This window comes from Dromiciops gliroides, chromosome 3 (genome assembly GCF_019393635.1).
Source record: "Dromiciops gliroides isolate mDroGli1 chromosome 3, mDroGli1.pri, whole genome shotgun sequence".
Classification (NCBI taxonomy): domain Eukaryota; kingdom Metazoa; phylum Chordata; class Mammalia; order Microbiotheria; family Microbiotheriidae; genus Dromiciops; species Dromiciops gliroides.
The window spans coordinates 663,349,546-663,368,319 of record NC_057863.1 but is presented as its reverse complement, the minus strand read 5'-3'; the positions used below and the strand labels follow the sequence as shown (position 1 = coordinate 663,368,319).

At 36.7% G+C, this 18,774-nt stretch overlaps 1 protein-coding gene across 1 annotated transcript; it reads right to left on the bottom strand.

The window, feature by feature from the left end:
- Positions 1-7,639: 7,639 nt before the first annotated feature.
- Positions 7,640-18,462, bottom strand: LOC122748815 (zinc finger protein 2 homolog). The gene is made up of 3 exons (XM_043994794.1): positions 18,383-18,462; positions 17,226-17,321; positions 7,640-11,512 (listed from the first exon to the last, which is right to left on the bottom strand). Exons 1-3 carry the CDS (start codon positions 18,414-18,416, stop codon positions 9,597-9,599), a joined length of 2,046 nt encoding a protein of 681 aa, XP_043850729.1. The 5' UTR covers positions 18,417-18,462; the 3' UTR covers positions 7,640-9,596.
- Between the last annotated feature and the right edge of the window lie 312 nt (positions 18,463-18,774).

Genomic DNA, 18,774 nt, shown 5'->3' with positions numbered 1-18,774 from the left:
TCTCAGTCTCAAGAAATTTTACCTCAGAAACTTTTACCCCACAAAATTTTCTCTAAAGAACAGATGGCTGAGTGAGGGAACATTAAAGGACCCCCTCCTGTTTCAGGAAGCCAAGGCTAGCAGCACATGATCCCTAGCTGTGACTATGGGCAGGGAAGAGTGAGCATTTTCAGGACAATGTAGCTGGGGGACTTAACTGTGCCTTAGGAGAGGAGGAGCCCCCAGACAGAATTCAGAAAATAACTCCAAGGAGGACATGAGTCTTTGGGAAACATTACCCACAGCTTGGGATTAAGGGGCAGGTAGGTGGTGCAGTGGATAAAGCCTAGACCCTGATTCAGGAGGACCTGCATTCAAATCTGATCTCAGACACTTGACACTAGCTGTGTGACCCTGGGCAAGTCACTTAACCCACACTGCCCCGCAAAAACAAACAAACAAACAACTTGGGATTAGAACTTGATTATAATAATATTAAACTGCTAAAAAAAAAGATAATATGAATTAAAAATAAAAATGAGTAAGCAAAGCAAAAAGAACCCAACCACAGATAGTCATGTTGGGGTAAAAGAAGATCTGGGTTCACATTTGGAAGAAGATAGTGAGATTAAAAAAAAGCCACTCATACCCTAAAGAGTAACTTCAATTGGTCACAAGCCCAAAAAAGAAATCTTGGAAGAACTTAAAAAGGAATTCAAAAATCATATAAGAAAGAATGAGGAAAAATTACAGGAGAAAATAAAAGCAATTCAAGAAAATTCTGAAAAGAAAACTAACCAAATGGAAAGAAATACAAAATCTTTAGAAGAATCTGGGTATAACACAAGAAATTATTAAGGAAAATTGCCCTGAAATTCTAGAATAAGAAGGTAAAGTAAAAATTTAAAGAATCCACCCATCACCACCTGAAAGGGATCCTAAGAAGAAAACTTAAAGGATTGTCATAGAAAAGTTTCAAAATCCCCAGGTTAAAGAGAAAATTTTACAAGCAGCAAGAAAAAAATATATAAATACCACAGGAAAACAATCAGGATTTCAAAAGACCTAGCACCTTCTACATTAAGAGATCATAGATATAAGGACATTATATTTCAAAGGGCAAAAGAGCTGGAGTTGCACCCAAGAATAACTTATCCAGCAAAGCTAACTACAATCCTGAATGGGGGGTGGGGGGAGAGTGGACATTTGATGAATTGGAAGACTTTCTAGTATTTGTAACAAAAAGACCAAAACTCAATGTAAAATTCAATATAAAAGATATAGAATACAAGGAAATTATTAAAGACTAATTATAAGGCACTGATTAATGCTTTACTCATGATATATGAAAATGTTATTAATATTAGAAACTATGACTTATATTATGAGTAATAGTATTCTTAAAATTGTTATCATTAGGGGGCAGCTAGGTGGCACAGTGGGTAAAGCACTGGCCCTGGATTCAGGAGTACCTGAGTTCAAATCCGGCCTCAGACATTTGACACACTTATTAGCTGTGTGACCCTGCACAAGTCACTTAACCCTCATTGCCTGGCAAAAAAACAAACAAAATTGTTATCATTAGTAGTTTGAAAGAAAAGTTGGGGCTGAATTGTGTATGATGAGGTGATTCTAAAAATAAAATTGGATAGGAAAAGGTAAAAAAGGAGCAATTACCTCATAAAAATGAGGTGTGAAGAATTATTACAGAGGAAGCAGGTGGGGAATGGAGAGCTGGTAATATTGGAACTTTAATCTCAACTGTATTGAAGAAGAAACAAAGTGTACATCTGAAGAGGTTTGGAAGTATTCTGAACTTCTAGAGACATAATAAGAAAATGAGGACAAGGTGGAGGAGGGATTTTTAGAAGAGGTATAGATTAAGATTAGAAAGGTAGGCTGAATAAATGAGGGAATTGTTGTCAAGTCAGTAAAATAAATAAAGAGAAGAAAGAAGATAAGGTAATAGGAAGTGGGTGAAAAGAGGGCTGAGAAGGAAAATATTGAGTCAAAAGAAAATAGAGAGAAATTCACAAATAGTCATTTTAACTTTGAATGTAAATGGGATGAACTCATCCATAAAATGGAAATGGATGGCAGAAATGGAATAAAAATCAGAATCCAACAATATATTCTTTACAAGAAACATATTTAAAAATGAGAGATACACACAAAATTAAAATAGAGGTTTGGATACAATTTATTATATTTCAGCTGATGCAAAAAAAAAAGGACAGAGATAGCAATTATAATCTTTAGACAAAGTTATAGCTAAAATAGATTTGATTTTAAAAGAAAAACAGAGTAACTACATTTTGCTAAAAGGTGTCACAGACAAAGAAATAATATCAACACTGAATCTATATGAACAAAATACTCTATATAGTACCTAAATTTTTAAAAGAAAATTTAAATGAATTATAGGTGGAGATAGTAGTATCATGATAGTAAGGGAATTTAATTTTCCCCTCTCAGAACTTGATAAATCTAACTCAAAAATAAATAAGAAATAAGTTAAGGAAATGAAGAGAATGTTAGATAAAATAGATATAATAGATATCTGGAGAGAACTGAATGGAAATAGAAAGGAATACACCTGTTTTTCAGCAGTTTCTGGCACATTTACAAAGATGACCATATATTAGTACATTAAAATTTTATCATTAAAAGCAGAAATATTAAAAGTATCCTTTTCAGATCAGAATGCAATAAAAATTATATTTAATAAGTGACCATGAAAACATAGAATAAAAATTAATTGGAGACTAAAAAACTTAGTTTTAAAAAATGAATGGGTAAAAAATATATATCACAGAAACAATAATTTCGTTAAGAAGAATGACAATATTGAGATAACATCAAAATTATGGGAAACAGCAAAAACAGTGATTAGAGAAAAACTTCTGTCTCTAAATGCTTACATCAATAAAATATAGAAAGAACAGGCTAATTAATTGGTTATGTAATTTTAAAAACTAGAAAAGGAACAAATAAAAATCCCTAATTAAACACTAAATTAGAAATCCTAAAAATTAAAGTGAGATGAATAAAATTGAGAGTAAAAAACCACTGACTTAATAAATAAAACTATGAGTTGGTTTTATGAAAAAAAAATAAAACAGATAAACAATTGGCTAATATGATTTTTAAAAGAGGGGAAACCAAACCACTAGTATCAAAAATGAAAATGGTGAAGTTACCACTAATGAGGATGAAACTAAAATAATTATAAGGAGATATTATCTTAAATTATATGGCAATAAATTTAACAATGAAATGAAAGAATAATCACAAAAATATAAATTGCCTAGATTGGCAAAAGAGGAAAGTGAACATCTAAATAGATCTATTTTAGAAAAAAAAAATTGAACAGGCCATAAATGAGCTTCCTAAGAGAAAAGCACCAAGACCAGATGGATTTACAAGTGAAATACAAATATTTAAAGGTCAACTAATTTCAATATTAAATAAATTATTTGAAATAATAATCCTACCAAATTCCTTTTATGAAACAAAAATGATACTGATACCTAAATCAGGAATAAAAAGAGCAAAACAAGATTATAGACCAATTTCATTAATGAATATGGATTCAATAATACTGAATAAAATATTACCTAAAAGATTACAAGAGCTTATTACAAAGATTATACATTATGATCCAAGTGGGATTTGTACCAGGAATGCACAGATGGTTTAACATTAGGAAAACCATTAACATAACTGATTATACCAATAATAACATTTTTTAAAAATCATATTATGTCAATACATGCAGAAAAAGCTTTTGATAAAGTTCAACACTCATTTGTATTAAAAAAAAACACTTGAAAGTATTGGTATAAACTGGTTTTTCCTTAAATTGATAAAAACAAAAAAGCATTCATCTAAAACCATCAGCAAGCATTATTTGTAATGGGAATAAACTAGAAGCCTTTCCAGTAAGATCAGGTATGAAACAAGGATGCCCACTGTCACCAAAATTATTCAATATTGTACTGGAAATCCTAGAAATAGGAATAACAGAAGAAAAAGAAACAGAAGGAATCATAATAGGGAATGAGATCATAAAACTATCTCCTTTTGCAAATAATATGATGATATAATTGGGAAATCCCAAAGATTCAACTAAAAAGTTAGCTGAAACAATAACTTCGGTAAAATAGCAGGATATAAAATAAATCCACACAAACCATCAGCATTCCTATGTGTCATAGACAAAACTCAGCAAGAAGAGATACTAAGAGATACTCCATTTAAAAAACTAGACAGTATAAAATACCTGGCAACATTTTTTAGCACATGCCAAAAGAAACCCAGGAAGTATATGAGCAAAACTTTAAAATAATACTTTTTCTATAACTAAAATCAGATTTAAATAATTAGAGAAATATTAAGTGTTTATGAGTAGGCAGAATCAATATAATAAAAATGATAATTTTACCCAAACTAATTTATGTATTCAATGCCATCTCAATTAAATTACAAAAAAAAATTACTGAATTAGAAATAATAACAAAATTCACTTGAAAAAACAAAAAGTCAAGAATATCAAAGGAAATAATGGGGGAAAAAAGTAAAGGAAAGAAGTTTAGCAGTACCAGATCTTAAACTATATGTGTAAGGCAATAATTATCGTAACTATTTTAAACTGGATAATAAATATAAAGGTAGATCAATGGAACAAAGTAGACATACAATTTGTGGCAGCAAATAAACATAATAAATGGCTTGACATCCTGCTTGTCATTGCTTATATTTAACAAGAGTAAAAACTTAAGTTTTTTTTTTTTTCAGTTGTTGGAAAAACTGGAAAGCAGTATGATAGAAACTGGGCATAGACCACTATCTTATACCATTTACCAAGATAAGGTCAAAATGTATGCATGACCTAGATATAGAGAGATTTTACAAGAAAATTAGAACATGGAACATATGACATCAGACTTATGGATAGGCAAACAATATATGAATAAACAAGAGATAAAGAGCAAAGTTAGGTATAAAATGGATAATTTTGATTACATTAAATTTAAACATTTTTGTACAAAACAAATGTAACCGAGATCAGAAGGAAAGCAGAAAATTAGGGGGAAATTTTATAGTTTATCAGATAAAAGCCTCATATCAAAAATATATAAAGAACTTTGTCAAATCTATAAAAATATAAGTTATTCCCCAGTTGATAAATGGTCAAAGGATATGAACAGAGAGCTTACAATGAAGAAATCAAAACAATTTATACCTATGAAAAAATTCTCTAAATTGTTATTAAGTGCAAACTAAAACAACCTTGAGATATCATTTTACACCTACCAGATTGGCTAAAATGAATGAAGAAGAAAGTGACAAATGTTGGAGGGGATGTGGAAAAATTGGGACATTAATTCATTGTTGGTGGAATTGTGAACTAATCCAACAATTTTGGAGAGCAATCTGGAATTACGCCCAAAGAGTTACTAAACTGCCTATACACTTTGACCCAGTAATATCAATACTAGATCTGTTTCCCAAGATGATTAGGGAAAAGGAGAAAGAAGCTATATGTTCTAAAATATTTACAGAACCTCTGTGGTAGCAAAGAACTTGAAATTGCAGGGATGCCCATCAACCAGAGAATGAGTGAACTAGTTGTGGTATGATTGTGATGGAATACTACCATGCTACCATAAGAAATTATGAGGGGACAGCTAGGTGGCATAATGGATAAAGCACTGGCCCTGGATTCAGGAGAACCTGAGTTCAAATCCAGCCACAGACACTTGACACTAGCTGTGTGACCCTGGACAAGTCACTTAACCCTCACTGCCCTGCCCCCCCCAAAATGAGCTCAATAACTTTAGAAAAACATGGAAAGATTTGCACAAAATAATAAAAACGAAATGAGCAAAAAAACAAGAGAATATTGTATACAGTAAAAGCAATTTTCTTTTGAGAAAGACTTTGAACAAATAATTCATTTTGACTATTTTAAATATCCAAATTAACTCTGAAGGACATATGAAGATGCTATCTCCATCCAGAGAAAAAATAGAAATATGTGTCTATTGAGACACCTATTTGTGTCTAATAGAATGTGGAGAGGTGAGCAGAAAAAAGAAAATTACATGATAATTTTGTTTTATATTTAAAAGGAATAGCAACTTGTGCATAGCAGATTTGCAGTTTCATGTGTAATTTCCTTTTTTTATAGTACTGTTATGGAAATGCTTGTTTTATTCCACAAATTAAAAATTAAATGAAAAAAAACAGAGGGATTACCTCACACCTATCAGATTGACTAATATAACTGAAAAGGAAAATGATCAATATTGGAAAAGATGTGGGAAAACTGGGCCACTACTGTACTGTTGGTGGAGTTGTGAACTGATCCAACAATTCTTGGGAGCAATTTAGAACCATGACCAAAGAAAGGGCAATCAAACTGCACTGCCCTTTGATCCAGTATTACCACTACCAGGACTGTACCCCAAAGAGATCATAAAAAGGAGGAAAGTACCCACATGTACAAAATATTTATAGCAGCTCTTTTTGTGGTAGCAAAGAATTGGAATTAAGGGGATACACATCAATTAGGGAATGGCTGAACAAGTTGTGGTATGTGTAATGGAATATTAATGTGCCATAAGAAATGATGCGTGGGCAGATTTCAGAAAAACTTTAAAAGGTTTACATAAACTGATACTGAGCAAAGTGAGCAGAACCAGGAGAACATTATACACATTAACAGCAACAGTGTGTGATGATCAATTATGAATGACTTGGCTCTTTTCTGCAATAGTGATCCAAAACAATGCCAAAAGACTCATGATGGAAAATGCTCTCCACATCCAGAAAAAGAACTCTGGAGTTTGAATGCAGATCAAAGCAGACTATTTTCACTTTCTTTGTGTTGTTGTTGTTTTTTAAGTGGGTTTTTTTTCCCTTTTGTTCTTTTTCTACTTTTACAACATGATTAACGTGGACATTTCACATGATTACACATATATAACTTATATCAGATTGTCACCTTGGGGAGAGGAGAGAAGAGAGAGAAAGAAAAATTTAGAACTCAAAACCTTATGGAAAATAAATGAAAATTGCCTTTACATGTAATTGGAAAAAATAAAATACTATTTTTTTAAAAATGAGGATGGGGGCAGCTAGGTGGCACAGTGGATAGAGCACCGGCCCTGGAGTCAGGAGTACCTGAGTTCAAATCCGGCCTCAGAAATTTGACACTTACTAGCTGTGTGACCCTGGGCAAGTCACTTAACCCCAACTACCTCACTAAAAAAAAAAAAAAAATGAGGATGACAGGAGCACCTACCTACCCCCACCTCCAAGGGCTGTTATGAGTTTCAAATTAGATCACTTACCACAGTGCCTGGTACATAGGAAGTGCAATGTAAAGAGCAGTTACTACTACTACTACTACTACTACCTTAAAGCCATGACCAGAATAAGAGCCTAAATTTCAAGAAACCATTTTTTTTTTAAAAAGTCATCTCCTCCAACATTTGTCACAAGCAGAATGTATCAAATATCACATGAAAAAAATCACCAAGAAGAGTCATTTAAATCCAGGATATGGAGAGAACTGATAGCTATGTGTATCCAGAGCCATTCATTGCCAATAGATGACTGCAAAAAGGATAGGAAGTTTTCCAAAGTCCTGACACATAAATGACAATAAATTATACATGAAAACATGCTCCAAAGCACTGATAAGAGAAAGTCATATTAAGATAATTTTGCCATCTCTTGGCATGTCTTAAAAATTGATGAAAATGACAAAAAGGAAACCATCAGTATTTGACCTTTTTAATTTTGAAATTCACAAACATGAACTAAAATGAACATTTTTATATACACCATCCCAACAGAAAAAGAGGACTATGAATAAAAACAATTTCTAATATGGATAGCTTGATTTGCCAATTGAGTGATTTAAAAATTCAACATGATCCTTTCAAAACTGTCCTCATTCCTTCTGGTCTTCCTACTGTTCCATTATGTATTATTGAAATCCATATCTATTTTCTGCCAGACTACCTTCCAGTGTTTCTAGCATTTTGTAGTGGTTGGTAAATACTAGGACCATAATGGAGGTCTTTGACTGAACACAAGGTTACTATACCCATTTTCTTTTGTATATTACACATTTGATCAGTTTCTCAAGATCTTTATTTTTAAGTAGGACAAAAGAGTTCAGATGACAACTGCTTTCCTGTGTAGTTTCAGATTTGGTCCTGCTAGGCCTCCTTCCTGGAATAGAGGCTATGGGAAAGAGACATATGAATGTAGTTGTGATGAAAACATATTTAGAGTTGAAAGAGACCATCAAAGTCATTGAGCCCAACCTCCTTATTTTAGAGGGGAACAAAGTGAGGCACAGAGAGGTTTTTCCTTGCCCAGAGTTATACAGATAGGGAGGATCTGATTCTAAACCTAGTGTCCTATGCATTACAATTAATCCTTCCTTTGCTCTGTTCTGAATATTGATTTGCCTGAAAGGAAGAGTGACTAAACTGTCCATGTTATAGCCCACTGACTTTACTATGGGACTTAAAACCCAAGTATCATAATCATTAGAAAGCTAGTATTTCCATAGTAATTTGTCTTGCAAAAGCATTTTTAAAACAGTGTCTCATTTAATTCTCCCATCAACCTTAGGAGGTAGGTACTCTTAATACTGCCACTGCACAGATGGAGAAATTCAGGCAGGAATAGGCTAAGTGACTTGCACAAGTTTACATGACTACTAAGTCCCAGAGAATGAATATGAAATCAGGACTAGTGGCTCCAGACACAGTACTCTATCTACCGCACCACCTAGTTGCTTAAAGCAAGCATTACAGAAATAAACGGCCAACAGACACCAAAATACTTACATAAGGACTTTTTGTGCCATCAAACAGGAAACATAGTGAGTACCAATTAGTTAGGAAATGGTTGAAAAAGTTGTAGTATATGAATGCCATAAACTATTGAGAAGTGACAAACATTGGGATTTCAGAGACAAATTCCATTTATAGGACTTTATGCACAATACGAAGTTGGAGGTGTTTAATGGGATCTTTTATTTGAGGAGGTCTGATGAAGTCTGTGCTGTAGCAAATCTTCTCTTGGTAATTAGATATAGAAACTTTATCTCTAGCATGATTTTTCTAAAGTACAATCAAGTATGAACTCTAGGTGAAGAAATAAGATTTTTCCACAATTAGCGCTTTTACACGCCTTCATTCCAATATGAATATTCTGTTGCCTACTTACTACTGATCTCTGTCCTCCAGAGAAAAGCCTGCCCCATTTAACAACATTCAGAGTCATCTTCTCTGTTAGGAATCCTCTTATGTAAAGTAAGAGATGATCTCTGGTCTGACTCCATATAGAACTTCTTGTCAGAATTATTGTTCTAATGTTGAATAAGCTCTGTATTTCATTTCAATGCCTATTCTCATTCATTGCTGTGATAAGATTTCTATCTACTATTAACTCACTGATGGGAAATATAGCATAACTGTTGCCTGAAGGCTTTACAACATTGATTATATTCCTACAACTTCTCTTCAATGTGGATTCACTGATGCTAAGCAAGACGAGCTCAGTGTAAAAGCCTTTTCATAATGATTACATTAATAAGATTTCTCTCTAGTGTGGATTCTCTGATGGACAGCAAGACCAGAGCGGTATCTGAAAGCTTTTCCACATTGATTACATTTATAAGGTTTCTCTCCAGTGTGGATTCTCAGATGGGCAGCAAGATTGGAGTTACACTGGAAAGCCTTTCCACATTGATTACATTCATAAGGCTTCTCTCCTGTGTGGATTCTCTGATGTATAGTAAGACTGGAACTGCTTTGGAAAGCCTTTCCACAATAACTACATTCATAAGGTTTCTCTCCTGTGTGGATTCTCTGATGGGCAGCAAGATGGGAGGTGTATTTAAAAGATTTTCCACATTGATCACATTCATAAGGTTTCTCTCCGGTGTGGATTCTCTGATGGATAGCAAGCTTGGAACTCTTTCTGAAAGCCTTTCCACATTGACTACATTCATAAGGTTTTGCTATAGTGTGGATTCTCTGATGTGCAGCAAGACTGGAGCTGCATCTGAAAGCCTTTCCACATTGATTACACTTATAAGGTCTCTCTCCAGTGTGAATTCTCAGGTGTTTAGCAAGACTGGAGCTGCACTGGAAAGCCTTTACACACTGATTACATTTATAAGGTTTCTCTCCAGTGTGCATTCTCTGATGTGTAGCAAGACCAGAACGGAATCTGAAAGCCTTTCCACATTGATTGCATTCATAAGGTTTCTCTCCACTGTGAATTCTCAGGTGGGTACCAAGATGGGAACTCTGTGTAAAAGCCTTTCCACATTGATTACATTCATAAGGTTTCTCTCCAGTGTGAATTCTCTGATGGGAAGCAAGACGGGAGCTACTTTGGAAAGCTTTTCCACACTGATTACATTCAAAAGGTTTTTCTCCAGTGTGAATTCTCTGATGGGAAGCAAGACCAGAACAGAATCTGAAAGCCTTTCTACATTGAGTACATTCATACGGTTTCTCTCCAGTGTGGATTCTCTGATGTGCACCAAGATGAGAGCTCTGTGTGAATGCCTTTCCACACTGATTACATTCATATGGTTTCTCTCCAGTGTGGATTCGCTGATGGGAAGAAAGACGGGAGCTACTTTGGAAAGCTTTTCCACAATAAATACACTTATAGGGTCTCTCTCCACTGTGAATTCTCAGGTGGCCAATGAGGAGTGATCTGTAGCAGAACGCCTTCTCACATTGATTACATTCATAAGGTTTCTCTCCAGTATGAATTCTCTGATGGCCAATAAGGAGGGATCTATAGCAGAAGCCTTTCCCACATTCATTACATTTATAAGGTTTCTCTTCATTATGAACCTTCTGATGTCTAACAAGATCTGGGTTCCAGTAAAAGGTCTTCCTACACTGGTTACATGCATATGTTTTCATTCCAGTATGAAATTTAGGGTGGTGAGGAAGAGATGAGAAGGTTGCTGCGTCATCATTACATGGTTTCTTCCGAACATGAACTTTCTGGTGGCTAATAATCTTAGAGTTCTGGCTGAAGGCCTTTCTTCCTTCATTACTTGTATGAAGCTTTTTGCCAGTGTAACTTTTCTGATGTTTAATAAGGTCTGAACTCAAGCTCAAGGGCTTTTTCTGTTGACTACCTTGATCTATTTGCATTTCAGGACAATTCTCATGGGACTGAATAAGCTCTGCCTGTTCAGTAAAGCATTCTCCACAGTTACTGTACTGAAAACAGTCATTCCTTGGGGTCATTGCCTTACAGTGATTTAGGACTGAATATTGTGTCAAGCTCTTTCCAACTTCATCAAATTCACAGGGATTCTTGGGGTTTTTATCTACCTTGATATCAGAGTCACAGAATTCTATAAAGTTGAAGTCACAGGAACCAACATTCATGAATTTCTGCTGGCAAGATTCTTCCACAGAAATGCTGGGGTTTGCAGAAACCTCTTTCACTTCAAAACTGGTAACCGAATCTGATGGAAAAAAGCAAACAAATATATATGGAGACACACACAAATATAATTAAGTCATCTTTCCTCAGATGGCAAAAAGGAAATTGATTTTTCTTCTTTTTCCCCAGTCAAAAAAACAGAGTTTTAAAACTTGAATAGGCATTTGAAGATGCCATTAGTGATGTCATCTTCAGCATGATTTAAGTTGCAAAGAGCTTCAGATACAATAACACTAAGCTTTCACAACAGATTTATCTACAATACAGACAGGGCAGGAGTCTTATAACTTCACAGCTCAGTCCATGAGCTCAGGATAGCTGACTGGCAGGCCCTAGATCACTGAAACAAAGGAACAAGGAGGAAATTCCTTATCTTCCTTGCAGCAGTCACCAGTTCTCCTGGAAAGTCTCTGGTGTCATTAGGAGCTGCAGATCCTGACTTCACATCACAGGCCATGAGCTGGGCATGGCTGAATGACCTGACCCAAATCCCTGCAGCTGAGACTAGAATTCAAACCCCATGATGAGGTATCATCCTTCCATGGCATCATATGGATTTTCTCTATTGCACTTTAAATGCTTTTTTCAAATGCCTTTTTAAAAAATCTTACTTTTTATTTTGCCAATCTCAGGTAATCTTCCTGCTTTTCCGTACTGATCAATTTTGATGCACTATTATAAAGTAATTCTTTATTATTACATACTTAACTAAGAAATAAGTCTACTCTTTAACTGCCATTAATAATATTCAGTTATACCTGACTTTTCTTATAATTTATTAAGACCAACAGCTATTTTGCATTTGCTGCACATATACTAAATGTTTCCATTATATCATTATCTTTCTTTCTTTTTTTTTTTTTTTTGCAGGCAATGGGGGTTAAGTGACTTGCCCAGGGTCACACAGCTAGTAAGTGTCAAGTGTCTGAGGCTGGACCTGAACTCAGGTACTCCTGAATCCAGGGCCAGTGCTTTAACCACTGCGCCATCTAGCTGCCCCCATTATATCATTATCTATTAAATCATTAAGCATAATAATTAACCTGGTAAACCTTTTAAATGAGATTTTTCTGCTTCCATGTCTGGGACCACAATATGTCTGCCAACCATTTTTTTTTTCCTATTCCCAGAGGTATAAAGGATTCTATTTTGGCCCGTCATTCTTTAGGATAACCATTATCCACATACTTTTTTTTTTTAATTTACCTTCAGATTCCAAAATGTCACATTTAGGCATACAATGGTTTTGGTGTCCATCAAACTCTGTCTACTTCTAAGTGCAACAATTTTTTTTTTGATGTGCACATGCTTCATTTGCTTTCTCTAGACTGTACCAAAGTTGTTGCCTCATCCCATGGTTAGCTTGTAATCTCATCAGTGCCATAATTACTGAATCAATATGGTACCAATGTTTGCATTCTTCCAGTATGAATGGCAGGCTCTTTTACGTCCATGATCACTAGGAATGCACATTACAAACCATCTTGAAACCATCATGGACCATCACACACATTTTACAAAAACAAACCTTACATTGCTACTCATTGCAATGTTAAGGTTACTTTCTGATTTGAACTTACTTTCTGCTTATGTTACTATTCTTCTTTCTAGAGGATTTTCAAGGAAACTAGTTAGCAACATAGGTCGTTCATTCCATAGAGTTTCTGAGAGAGTGTAGCCATTATGCCAATAGTAGAAAGAAGAAAATTAAGTCTGAAGAGGTCTTTCCTTACAAAAGTTGTTTATCCACTCAATACACTCCCTGACATCAGACAATAGAAAAACACAACTTTATATAGCAGCCAGCCATTCATTTTATTGACTAGTTTGAGGACTTGAAAGACTGTAAAATTCTCCTGTCATTTTCTGCCTTATCCACGTGTGAGGGAGAGCATTTTCACTATATTGGATAAAGAATTGGACTTAGCAGTCAGGAAGGCTTGCATTCAAGTTCCAACTCAGACACTTGTGAGCACTGTTACCTTAAGCAAATCACAGCCTCTGACTCCCTGTTTCCTCTGCTGTAAAACAGAGATAATAATTTTACCTACCTTTAAGCATTGTTGTGAAGATCAAATGAGATAATGTCTACAAAGCACTTAGCCCAGGAAATGGCATGTAGGAGAAATACTCAAGTGGCTTGTCATTTCCTTCTCCAACTCATTTTACAGATAAGGAAACTGAGGTAAACTAGGTGAGCTGACTTACCCAGTGTCACATAGCTCATAAATGTCTGAGGCCAGATTTGAACTCAGAAAGAATGAGTGTTCCTAACTCCAGGCCTAGTACTCTATCCACTGAGCCACCCAGCGGCCCCACGATCTTTGCAACAACCCAAAACAGCTATAATTCTATATTCTGAAAATGTATCATTTTCCTCTTTCTGTGATCCCTTAAGTTTATCGGTCAAGTGGTAATCATTGAGTCAAAAAGCATACAGTGGGGTGAGTTTAAGGCCATATTTCAAAGCCTTGTGTCAAGTGTCTTTCTTACATATAACATGCTGTTGATTTCTGCTTTCTAATGCATTCTGCTACCCTCTTCTGTTTTTATAGGTAAATTCATTCCATTCACATTTTATTATGAGAATTAACCATGTTACCAGTGTGACACTGGGCAAGTACCAGTGTTGCCTCCATCTGACTCAGACTTCTTACCTAAAGGATAAGGAACATAATAATAGCACCTACCTCCTAGGCTTGTTGTGAGGATCAAATGAGACATTTGTAAATTGATTGGCACTTAGCAGGCACCATATAAATGTGAGCTATTATCATTCTTATTGTGTTTAATATTTCCTCACCAACTCAACTCCCCTTCTTAAACTGCTAGTCTCCACTCTCTTTCTATTGACTGATTTCTCTCTTGAACTTAATTTATTTCCATTACAAAACATCCACTTTTTCCTGGCTCAGCTAAGAGTAAGGTTCATGAGCTGTTGCTTCCTCTCAAACTATTTCCATGTTTGTATGGATGGTTGGCTCCTGAATAGCAAGATACTATCTTTTACCTTTCTTTCTATCACCAGAGGTTAATACAGTCCCTAGAACAAAGTAGGTAATTTTTCAATGTTTACTAACTGACTGGGCCCAGGGCTAATACAAGACCCAAACACTACCTCATTCCCTGGATTCTCGTTTCTTTCCTAGTCTGAAAAGGCAGGTTCTGGCTTTAGTCCTGTTTCTGTCTCTTTCTTATACCTTATCACTGACAAACAATTACCTTTTTCCATTTCTAACCAGAATAAGCCTAGACTAGACCAAATATTAGAGATCACAGAAAAGCTTCTAGGCTTACAGTGGGTCTGGTTCTCTAAGATGCCTGAGAATCTCCACCTCCCAGCTCCCTAGCCTTAAGATGGCTATCTACAATAATTGGGTGATTTATTTTCTGAGACTAGAGAGAGACTGGAACATAAATATCAGGAAAGGGAACAAGAATTGAAGACTTTTGCAAGGCTTAGTCTTTTATTCCTACTTCCAAGTAAGTCAGTGGCCTTCATTCCTACCCACATGATGCTAAATTGAAACAGAAAAAATTGTGAAATTGGACAGTTTGGGACAACTACAAAATCTCAGCTAGGTCTTCACTGTGCCAAAGGAATCCACTTATATTCCCTTAACTGACTCCCTATCCCATTCACCACAGCAGGTTTTCCAGATCTTTTCATTCCTCCCAAACTCTCTCACTTGGTTTTTCTGCCCCCAACCCATTCAGCTAAAACCTTGGCCTCCTACTTTGCTGAAAAAATTGGACGCTGACCAAAAATTTTCTCATCTCTTCCTCATCTCATATTAGTCAGATGTCTTCTTTTCCTTCATTACCCGGGTCTCCCATGAAGAGGTGGCCATTGTGGTTGACCCGTCAAACACCTTTACATGCGTAAATGACCTCCATCTATTCCAGCTTATTCCCTCCTGTGTAATCCCCATTTTTCTCTCGTTTTTTATCTCTCCTTGTTTACTGGATCCTGCCCTACTGACAGAAATAAAAGCAATGCCTCCCTGATCCTCAAAAAAGCTTTGCTCAGTCTATTTATCTTGACTAGATATTGCCTTTGATCTTTCCTTCCATTCATGGCTAAATACCTAGAGAGAGTTTTCCACAAGGGATGTTTTCAACTCCTTTCCTCTTACTCTCTTCAAAACTCTGCACTCCAGCTTCCAACCTCATTGTCCAACTTAAACTGCTTTCTGCAAAGTAACCAATACTCCTCTAACTTCTTTGTCTGATTGTTTTTTCTCAATTCTCACACTTCTTAACCTCTGCAGTCTTTGACACAATCACTCCCTTTCTGTTGATATTCTCTTCTCTCTAGGTTTTGTTGACAATACTTTCTTCTGATTCTGCCCTTGCAATGTTCAAAACTATCTTTTCCCCAACCTTCCCATCTTCTTGTTCTCTTTCCTATTACTATCCAGGGTACCACCTTTCCCATTGTCCAGACTCATAACCCAGATGCCATCCACTCCTCATCATCTCTCACACACTCAAATCCACCTCTTTCATATTCAACCTCATGGAAAGTACTGTTGAATCTACCCTTGTAAGATCTAATACATCATCTTTCCCAACATTGCCACTTTCTTGGTTCAGTCTCCAGTCACTGCACTCATGAGGTATTGCAAGTCTTCCGGTTGGCCTCACTGTGTCCGGTTTGTCCCTCATCCACTCAATCCTCCACCTAGCTGTCAAATTCATCTTCCTAAAATGCTCTTCTCTTCATGTCACTTCCTATTCAATAAACTCCCTTGGCTGTCTATCACCAGGATCAAAAATAGAATCCTGCTTACCTCTTAAAGCTCTTTATCATCTGTCTGTCTCCTACCTCCCCAGTCTTCTTTCACCTGACTCCCGCTCCATATGTACAATAATCAGTGGTACAGGCCTCCTCTTTATTCCTTGACCAGGACACTTTATCTCCTGACTCCATGTTTTCTCTGGCTTCCCCTCCTACCTAGAATGTTCCTGCTGACTTTCCTTAAGTCTCTCCAAACATCTCATATACAATGACTTCTGCAGTCCTCCTTACCCTTAGTGCCTTCCCTCTTTTGATTGGCTCCAATTTATCCCAGATGTAGTGGGTTCCTACATAGTTGTTTGTACATTGTCTTCCCCACTAGACTAAACTCCGTGAGAGCAGGGCTTGTCCCCTGACTTTCTCTGTATTCCAGGTACTTAGCATAGAGTCTGTCACATGGTAGGCACTTAATAAATGCTTATTGACTCGAAGAAAATCTAGGAAGGTGTTCATATTGGAGACCCTCAGCCCTTTTTGAATAATTTCAGGAGAGTTCTATGCCCCAAAGTTTCAAACAATGACTTTTTATAGGATCATAGACTTATCACTGGAAGGAAACTGAAAGGCCATGGAGTCTAAACACCTCATTTTACAGATGGGGAAACTGAGGCTCAGAGATTCAGTGACTTTCCCAGGATCATGTTGCTTAAGAGTATCTAAAAAGGGGCGGCTAGATGGCGCAGCAGATAGAGCACCGGCCCTGGAGTCAGAAGTACCTGAGTTCAAATCCGGCCTCAGACATTTAATACTTACTAGCTGTGTGACCCTGGGCAAGTCACTTAACCCCAACTGCCTCACTAAAAAAAAAAAAAAAAGTATCTAAAAAGGAATTTCAAGCCGGGTCTTCCTGTCCCCAGGGCTAGCACTCCCTTCACTATAACACATCAGTGCATCATGATGATAGCCCTCACACATGTGCTTTCATCTCACTCACCTGGACAAAGGTGCCTTGGGCCTTTTGGCTCCAGAAGCCATGGCGCTCCCCCTTCCTGAGAAGAAGAGGTCAGGTCTTCTCTGGAAACTGGAAGCCCTAGGCATGGGGAATGAGGAAAGGATGAGGATGGGGAGAAATGTGGAATGTGGGCCTCTTCAGGCAGTGGGGAGGGGCAAGCAAGGACCACAGGACGGTTCCCAGAACTCAAGGACGGTTTCCATGGTATTGATTTGTTGGGATCTTTGAAGAGGGGATCATGGGATCTTGCAGCCAATTAGGAATCAGAAAATTCTGGCTTTGTTCCTCTCTTTCACAGAAGGATGGGCACGCTCCATAGCTTCCATTATTCAGGAATTAGAGGCAAATGGTAGTGCAGTGGTTAGAGTCCTGGACCTGGAGTCAGAACACTTGATTCCAAACCCAGCCCCAGCCACTTACTAGCTGTTCAATCCTAGGCAATTACATCATCTCTCTTTGCCTCAGTTTCTTTGACTATAAAATAGAGATAATGAGAGTACCAAACTAGATGGTGCATGGATCAAATGAGAAAATATTTATAAATTACTTAGTATAGTGCCTGACACACAACAGGCCTATATAAATGCTTATTCTCTTCCCTTCCTTTACCACCATCTGGCTTGGAATTTGAGGGAAGAATAAAGGAAGAAAAAAAATTGCCATACTAGGCAGGGTTAGGAGCAAGGAGCTACCAATTTACACTTGTTAACAAGAAGACCTTTCAAATGTCTAGACCAATGCCAGAGAGGAAGGGATAGCCTTGGCAGGCCCGTCTTCATGGAAAAGTTGAATGAGTAGTTTCCAGAAATTTTGTGGACAAAATTCAGGCCCAGCTAGAGGTTAAACTAGATGACCTCTGAGATGAACTACAAGACCAAGAATGTTTACATTGGGATTAGACCTGAAACTACCTAAAATAGGAAAGAGACAACTTCAGGAGCCACGGAGAAAAGTCCCAGCTTCCCATCACATAATTGAAAGACCTTTCATAGGAAAACCAGGCAGCAGGAGGACCCTGTGGAAAGATGAGCACTTTTGCCTTTGGAGCAATTGACAGAAGCTCACACCCTGCACACTAAGGAGGAAATGAAGATATTCCTTTGACAGCAGATTCAGTCACCAGAGGCAAAGGTCCTTACCCAGGGAGAGCAGGTTCTGGACATTCTCCAGCATGACCTCCTTGTACAGTTCTCTCTGAGAATGGTCCAAGAGGCACCACTCGTCCTTGGTGAAATCCACAGCCACATCCTTAAATGTCACCAACTCCTAAACCATCAAACGTCACAGTATTTAGAGCTGAAAGAGAGGTTCCAGAATTCATCCAGTACAACCCTCATCAACTTACAGGAGGAAACTGAAGCACAGAAGAGATTTGCCTAAAACTCATATAACCTTTATGAGTGTCAGAGCCAACACTTAAAAACCACAGTCATTGAGGACCCAGTGGGATATTGAGAAACGCATTTCATATTTGAAGTGAAAATCGTGTTGGTATTATAAAAGTTGGAGAAATATCTTACTATGGAATACT

Excerpts from the sequence above, each read along its gene's own strand:
- LOC122748815 (XM_043994794.1), bottom strand. The coding sequence starts at position 18,416 with ATGCTGGAGAATGTCCAGAACCTGCTCTCCCTGG. Across the intron at positions 17,322-18,382 it reads CCAGAACCTGCTCTCCCTGG|GGCTTCCAGTTTCCAGAGAA; the intron begins GTAAGGACCTTT and ends CCCCATGCCTAG. Across the intron at positions 11,513-17,225 it reads CCCAAGGCACCTTTGTCCAG|ATTCGGTTACCAGTTTTGAA; the intron begins GTGAGTGAGATG and ends TTTTTCCATCAG.